This window comes from Gaeumannomyces tritici, assembly GCF_000145635.1.
Source record: "Gaeumannomyces tritici R3-111a-1 unplaced genomic scaffold supercont2.22, whole genome shotgun sequence".
NCBI lineage: Eukaryota > Fungi > Ascomycota > Sordariomycetes > Magnaporthales > Magnaporthaceae > Gaeumannomyces > Gaeumannomyces tritici.
Window position 1 is genome coordinate 1 of NW_008804566.1, and position 7,102 is coordinate 7,102.

General features: G+C 58.4%; 3 protein-coding genes across 3 annotated transcripts in view; 2 read left to right on the forward strand and 1 right to left on the reverse strand.

Annotated features, from left to right (window-relative positions):
• On the forward strand, positions 1 to 2,596 carry GGTG_13613 (hypothetical protein). The gene is made up of 3 exons (XM_009231530.1): positions 1 to 1,174; positions 1,276 to 1,326; positions 1,446 to 2,596. Exons 1-3 carry the CDS (start codon positions 677 to 679, stop codon positions 1,746 to 1,748), a joined length of 852 nt encoding a protein of 283 aa, XP_009229794.1. The 5' UTR covers positions 1 to 676; the 3' UTR covers positions 1,749 to 2,596.
• On the reverse strand, positions 1,724 to 4,544 carry GGTG_13614 (hypothetical protein). The gene is made up of 4 exons (XM_009231531.1): positions 4,268 to 4,544; positions 3,908 to 4,119; positions 2,148 to 3,815; positions 1,724 to 2,032 (listed from the first exon to the last, which is right to left on the reverse strand). Exons 1-3 carry the CDS (start codon positions 4,416 to 4,418, stop codon positions 3,663 to 3,665), a joined length of 516 nt encoding a protein of 171 aa, XP_009229795.1. The 5' UTR covers positions 4,419 to 4,544; the 3' UTR covers positions 1,724 to 2,032; positions 2,148 to 3,662.
• Positions 4,545 to 6,371: 1,827 nt separating this feature from the next.
• Positions 6,372 to 7,102, forward strand: part of GGTG_13615 (hypothetical protein) — a 2,138-nt gene continuing 1,407 nt past the window's right edge. Inside the window, exons 1-2 of the mRNA XM_009231532.1 lie at positions 6,372 to 6,760; positions 6,851 to 7,032. Coding sequence (XP_009229796.1) covers positions 6,508 to 6,760; positions 6,851 to 7,032 — 435 coding nt within the window. The 5' untranslated portion in view covers positions 6,372 to 6,507. The remainder of the gene's footprint in view (positions 6,761 to 6,850; positions 7,033 to 7,102) is intronic.

A 7,102-nucleotide genomic window follows, 5' to 3' on the forward strand; every position in this document is an offset into this window, starting at 1 on the left:
AAATTTTCTTGGGCAAAGCGGGCACCGGGATAAACCTCAGGGCTGGCCCAGTGTTTTTCCTTAACAGACTAGTTGAGGTGCCACAAATGTCAGGCTCCCGAATCACGCCGTGCGGGGCCACTCTCTATTCCCGACTTCAATCAACCTCGGACCGGAACGTGCTTGGTATCGGACTTTGGGTGGAGCGAAAGGATTCAAACTCTGAATGGCATCTTACACAACGTCAGCCTGTCGGCGCTACCACCCGAATGAGAGGCAGTTTTCACCACACGGTCGGCCACGGGGCGATCCAAGATGGTTACGGCGCTTTCGAACCATGTCTCCGGGTGGATGCAAACATGGGGAAACTGCTAGCGGCGAGCTTTTCCGGAGCCCACGTACTAGCTTCCTTGAGGGCTTATTGGGCTAAGGCGCCAATCGGACTCGGGAACTGGATGGTAGCCCGGTAGGGCAAAGTCCGAGAGGGCGAAGTCCGAGAGGGAGCGATGGTTGCTGGATTGGGGATACCAAGTACAAAATGGCGATACAAGACTCCCAACTTTGCCATGCGCCATGAACACGCTTGACGGCCGCTTCCCTCGTCACCATATTCCTTGCTTCGCACCACAGACAGCGCCCCTTGCCCTGACACCAGTCCTGTCTTCGACCCCCATCCGCCCTAGCTCCGCACCGCAAGATGGGCGACCGAGCCTCCCTCTCGCCAGCATCCACCACGCCCGACCCCGACGGCGCCCGCCCCCTGGCCGGCGGCGGCGGCGGCAGCACGTCGCCGGTCCACTTCCACCTGGTCCACGGGGCCTGGCACGGGCCGCCCACCTTCGACCTGCTCCGCGCCGAGCTCGAGGGCCGGGGACATGCCACGTCGGCCTCGGCCCTCCCCAGCGTCGGGACCTCGGACCCGGACGTCGGCCTTTACGCCGACGGCGCCGCCGTCCGGGCCGACCTCGAGGGGCTCGTCGACGCCGGGAAGGAGGTCGTGCTGGTGGCCCACTCGTACGGTGGGCTGGCCACGTCCAACGGCGTCGAGGGACTCGGCGTCCGGCAGCGCGAGGCGGAGGGGAAGAAGGGCGGGGTTTTGTCGCACGTCTTCGTGACTGCCATGGCTGTGGAGCCTGGCAGGAGCCTTGAGAGTATACGACCGGATGGTGATGTTCCCGAATGGATGAATATTTCGGTAAGAAATCTTTTTTTCTTTTCTTTTGTAGACAAAAGTTGCCAGCTGTACCCTCTCGACGCCACCGAGGATGCAAGTGCTAAATACAGGTGCGCTCACAGCCTGATGGGAGATTCCGCTCCGTCGCGCCGGAGAAAGCCGAAGAAAATTTCGTAAGTGAAGCCTGCCCCTGTGGGTTCAAATGCCCAACAGGCCAGTTCGAACAACACGGCCACATGTTTGACGGGCAGCAGTTACTGCCAGTAATGCTAACCAAGTTTGAACATGGCAGTACCAGGATGTCGAGGACAAGGAGCTGGTTGCTAAAGCCATTGCCTCTCTGCGCCAGATGACGAGCAAGGCCTTCGAGGAGCCGTCACGATATGCCCCTTGGAAAAACGGCTTCAGCGTGGGATACATCTTCACCACAAAAGACGCCTGTGTACCATACCCTGTCCAGCAGGCCATGTTTTCCCAGTTCCCTGCCGGTAGCTTCACCGCCACCATGGAAACCGGCCATTCGCCATTTCTCAACAAGCCCAAGGAGCTGGCCGACAACCTCGTCGCCGCTTACAGGCATGCAAAGACGTCGTAGAAAGGGCCGAGCGGCTTCGCGGTGCTGGAGCTCTAGATTAGAGATCTTCCTGGTTGTGCAATGTAAGCCAAGTTCAATTCTCGCCATGCGGAACGCATAATGCGGCCGAGGAAAACATAACTGGTCAAATCTATGTGGACAATCAAGTGGAAGGAAAAAAAGACAAACGATGAACCCCCAACACCCAATAAAAAGGTCTTGCTCAGAGAGTCGGACCAGTACCAATGTCTCCAATGCGCCCAACGCGGGTGGGCTTCTTTGGGGGGGAAAGGTTATCGAGAAAACTGCAATCAATAGTGAGCAAATCTTCCCTTGAGGCTGCACTCGGCGACGCGATAATCCAAGAATCGGCGCCACAGGGAGCTGTAAAGAGGATGGTTTTTTTGTTGTTGAACATACCTAGGCCTGCTCACGGTAGGGCAATTGCCGCATGGAGACTGTACACACACGATGATTGAAAAGCAAGCTCCAAAAGGATGCGGAACCGGAACGGAGACAGCCTCGCCAGCCAGGATGCTCACAAAAAGCGCGATCGAGGAAGGACGCATGGCGGACGCGGCGGCAGAGGCAGGAATATTCTTTCGGATAGGGTAGGCGTGGTTGGACCGGAAATCTTGGACGCGGGCTGCGGGTTCGGAAATCGGAAATCGGAAATCGGGGCGAAAATTTGCTTTTGTGATCGTTTTGATGCGTGCAGGAAGGAGGAAGGCTTGGGGATGATGCATCGTGTAGTTATCTCGGTGAAGGGCAGAACTGACGTTTATATAGATCGAGACCCGACGCTTCTTTCGCAGTGGGCGAGGCTCATATTTGGCGAAGCCGGATAGTAATTAGTTTATTTTGCGCCGCTGAATGCTGCTGCAGTGACCTTTCCCAGTAAGCCCCCTCCACCTGGGCCTGGCCATAAGAGGGACCTCCCCACGTTTTTTTTATCGACACCATCGTGATCGTAATCCTCAGCCGCAACAGCGGCGGCGAAGTCCCTTGCATGCTGGGGGCCTCGACAGGGGCGCTGGCATGACACTTGATTTAGGGTAGGGCCCTACATATGGTTGCATACTGCTATTTTCCAGTAACCACATCTTCAATTCGACGCGACGGGGGGCTCTCGGGGCCCGACGAATCGATCCCGCGGATCGTCCCTACTTGTTATTGTGCCTGACGGGTTGGTTGTAGTAGGCAGTAAGGCCGGTTTGATGCGCTCGATGCACGGCTGACATGGCCTCGGCCGCACGCGCCCCGCGCTCGTCAGATGCTGTCGAGATATGGCGCCAGCCGGTCTGCGCCTCCTCCGACGATGCCAGCCAGCGACGAATAACGATAGCCGTGGGCTCAGAATCCCGGAAGGTAGGCGGAGCTCCGATTCCAGCAGTCGGTGGAATCAACCGATGACGCCACAGGCGAAAATGTGAACGGCCCAGGGCGTCGCAGATTGCTTGGTAGCGCCGCGGCGGCTGCGGGGAGGCGACCAGCTGATGGAGAGAATTTCAAGGCCTGTGACCTGCACGCTGGGGTCCTCTTATACAGTTTCTCCATGTAGATATCTAGCCGTAGTCAGTCTTTCTCGAGCATGTGAGCTTGCTCTGATCTGTTACTTCATCAGTGCGGGCCAAGCAAATGGCTCTTGGCGCATGACGTTTTTAATTCCGTCCAATCTATCCCAAGAAACGCACCCGAGGCTGGTCTGCCTTGTGTACCCAAAGTGATGTAATCGTGGCCAAATATCGTGGTTGAATGTCGTGGGGGCGTCTCTATTCAATAGTGTGGCGCTTCAAGGCCGTTTCTTCGATCGCGCAACAAAGTTTGCCTTGCGGAAACAAGACAGCCCCGCCGCTTGGCTCGGCTTACTCGGATAGGGGCTGGCAACCAGGGGCTGGCAACTCTAATCCAATCTGGAGGCTATAAAGTTACGCGTTATAGGTTGCCCTGACCAAAGTTTGGATGTTCGTGGACCAGGTTGATGATAGGAAGGAAGAGTCTCTCGGCCTCGACGTCCTCATCTGCCATCCTTTTTATGTCGGCCCAGGACTTCCAGGTCCAGCCCTCGCACTTGTCTGGCTCCATGACCTGTTTGGGCATTTATTAGTGTTCGGTCACTGGAAGAAGAGCGGCAAAGAGAAACGCCGCGGGCATCGGCATCTGGTTCGGGGTTTCCTCACCTGCGGCTGCAGCTCCTGGCTAGGGTCGCATGGCTCGCACTGCACAAAGAGGGTGACGTAGTGCAGTTGCGTGTCGGTGAAGACGGAGTTGGTCACGCCGGCAATCTTGACGCCCTTGACGTGTAGGCCTGTTTCCTCGAGCGTCTCGCGTTCGGCACAAGCCACTATCGACTCGCCGAACTCGAGGTGGCCGCCTGGAAAAGCCCATTGGCCTGGTGGGTGGACAGAGAGAGAACATGTTAGAACCGACTTGACTACCTCGGTGCAAAGAGTAATGACGGGGATGGACGGGTAATGGGGGACGTGGGAGATGGCAGCGGTGCAGCGCGTGACTCCTCTTTGCTGTCCGGGCAAACCGACCGCTTCCATGGGAGCCCTTGCGGCGGCCTAGGATGACCGACCCGTCCGGCCGGGCGATGACGGCAGCGACGCCGACGCGGGGGCGGTTTATGGTGTCTGAGCTCATGGTGTTGTGTTTATTGGAGAATAGTCTGGCGGGATGGATCGTCATGGGATGCGGGATGCGCCGCGGGGGGAATAATGCGGCTGTGGGATCCCTGGTTCGGATGGATGGGGGAGCTGCGTTACAGACCGGACGAACCAATCTGGTGTGGGGTTACCTCTGGCCAAGGTTGAGTGGGTCGGATGGTTGGATCCCGGGCTGCTGGTGCGGGTTCAAATGGCATTCCAAATCGCACTATAGCGGTTATAGGGGTTGCTGGTGGTGTTATTGCTGGGTATTATTGCTGGGTGTTATTGCTGGGTGGCAGTTTCCTTACAGTGCCTCACTGTGCGTGGCAAGGCACGCTCGCTTCAACTGGGCTTTTCCTCTGGAATTGACCTCAACTCCCTCGACTGCTTCCTCTCCCCGCCAGCTTCCTCCCATCCACACTCAACTGCGATCCTCAGCTCTGTCCGAGAATCATGGCGCAAAGATCGCCTGATGTGCTGCTCTTGAGAAAATCGGTAGCTCAGGCCTGTGCGCGTCGTTTGATCGGCTGCTAATCCGTTGGAGAAAGGACGGGGCTAGATGACCATCTTCCTTGTCGCGAAACGGCTGCCAAGAACAGGTCTATGCCTGCTGTCCGCCGTCGTCCGTCTCATGGCTGCATGTGGCAACTGGAGCCCCGGGGATAGAGGCATTTTTTTCGACTGCGCCTTTTTCTTTCCCATCCGCCCGTCCGCCCATCCTTGTATTTCTTGCTTCCCTCCTCGGTCCTTCGTTCCGATGTCTCCGACGTTGGTCACTTGTCAGCCATCAAACCCAAGGGAAATGATACATGCAGAGTAACTAGGTGGGTAGATGTAATGATACCCAAGACGGCCAGGCTGTTGCCGTGTCTCTGTGATTGCTTTTACCTCCTCATGCGCTCGACCCAGTGCTCCATGTCAGGATACCTGCAGGGCCATTAATCGGATGCCGTGGCGGCCGGGCAGGATTCAGAGCACTGCACGACTCCCCCCAGGGCTGGGCTGGGCTGACACAAGACGCGAGAGAAAGACGAGCAAAGTTGGGCCAAGAGAGCCAGCCCTCCGTCATCTGCTATACAGGCGGCAGACACTTGTCGAAACGCCCGTCCAACAGACGCCTGCGCCAGACGTGGGCGACGGAGACCGCCTCCAATACCAAGACCGAGGGGACAGGAAACTAATTGCCGCCCGCATGTGGCATCCGATGTGCGCCCCAGCCCGACCCCTGACCTCGCCTCTTTAACCTTAAACCCAGTCCGGCATCAGACCAAGCAGCTTGACTCACGCAGCTACATCTCCCCGCGGCCGGGAGCTGCACCCCTGCCACAGCTCCGCAGCCCGTAGCAAATAGACGCGCAGCGACTCGGAGCGGCAGTTTTGCTCATGGGCTGACCCCGGCCAGCCTCGTTAAAACCGCTCTGATCTCTGTCCAACGCTCGTCTGCTCACCTGGTTCTCTCCAAGACCCCGGCGGCTGGCTAGGGTTGTGCTGGGGAAACATGTTCTGATTCTCATATATGTGAATCCGGCCCTATGCTGCAGAATCCGGAAGCCGTGTTCCGGAATCTGCGGACCATACGCCCGCGCGAGCTTGGCTTTGCGCATTGCCACCCCCAGCCAAGTTTCCTGCCTGCTGCCGCTGGGACCTGTCGTGAGGTGAAGGCGTCCTAGGCTAGCTGTGGGAGTGCTAGCTGTACCCCTCAGGAAAACACCGCGAGGCATTTGCCTCCTGTGTCTAATGCGACTGGCCGAGCCCGGTCAGGGTTGGCTCGTCTGCTGCCGTGTCTTGCAAAATCCTGGACGGAAAGACAGCAGCTCCGGCCAGCCCTCCCGAGTATAAATCTCCTAGCCCTTTCTGCCATCTGATCTCACTTTTTGTCCCCTCTCATCATCACCACCACAGAGATCAACGAACCGGCCGGCCTTCCATTCTTTTCAAGTCTACCGCGTAGACTGTACTGTTTTATTCTACTCAGTCCTTCAGCGGCTTTCTTGTCTTCCTTGGACCTGGTGTCTCTTCGCGCTCTCTGCTGCTGCTGATTCACTTCTTGACGCTCCCTTCATTCTTTGATACCAAGCCCTCCATTCCCTGTTGATCCATTCCCTCACTCGGTCCAACCCGACGCAAACATGTTCCCCTCCAACAAGTCCACCATGTCCTGGCGCCAGCTGGCCCTCACCTCCCTGCTCCTGACCACCACCGTCTCGGCCCACCTCATCCAGCCCGGCCCTGCCGGCCTGGCCCGCCGTGGCCTGCTGCGCCGCGAGCCCACCAACCTGAACGTCGCCAGCAACGCCGCGGCCAACGCGGCCAACGCTGCTGCCGGCGCCAACAACGCCAACGCCAACGCCGGGAACCAGGCCAACAACAACACTGATGCTGGTGAGTTCAATGGTGGCAGCCAAGAGGCAGTCCAGCAGCAAGGCAAGGGGTCTGGGCTAACCAAGTGCCGCCGACGGCAACTCGCTGCAGCCAACAACGCCAACAACAATGCCAACCAGGACAACGCCAACCAAGACAACGCCAACCAAGACAACGCCAACCAAGACAATGCCAACCAGGACAACGCCACCAACGCCCAGGGCGTCGACGCCGCCTGCGAGGCCGCCATCCAGAGCCTGATCCTAGTCGCCCAGCGGTCCACCGACGCCGCCGTCGCCGCCGCCGCCGCCGCCGCCGCCCACCCGCCACCGCCGGCCGCCAAGGGCAAAGACCGGGCCGGCG

Bases quoted from the DNA above. Each gene is read 5' to 3' on its own strand.
- GGTG_13613 (XM_009231530.1), top strand. From the start codon at position 677: ATGGGCGACCGAGCCTCCCTCTCGCCAGCATCCACCACGCCCGACCCC. The intron at 1,175-1,275 runs GTAAGAAATCTT...GTGCGCTCACAG, and splicing joins CCGAATGGATGAATATTTCG to CCTGATGGGAGATTCCGCTC. The intron at 1,327-1,445 runs GTAAGTGAAGCC...TGAACATGGCAG, and splicing joins AGAAAGCCGAAGAAAATTTC to TACCAGGATGTCGAGGACAA.
- GGTG_13614 (XM_009231531.1), bottom strand. From the start codon at position 4,418: ATGACGATCCATCCCGCCAGACTATTCTCCAATAAACACAACACCATG. The intron at 4,120-4,267 runs GTCGGTTTGCCC...TCCACCCACCAG, and splicing joins CAAGGGCTCCCATGGAAGCG to GCCAATGGGCTTTTCCAGGC. The intron at 3,816-3,907 runs GTGAGGAAACCC...ATGCCCAAACAG, and splicing joins GCCAGGAGCTGCAGCCGCAG to GTCATGGAGCCAGACAAGTG.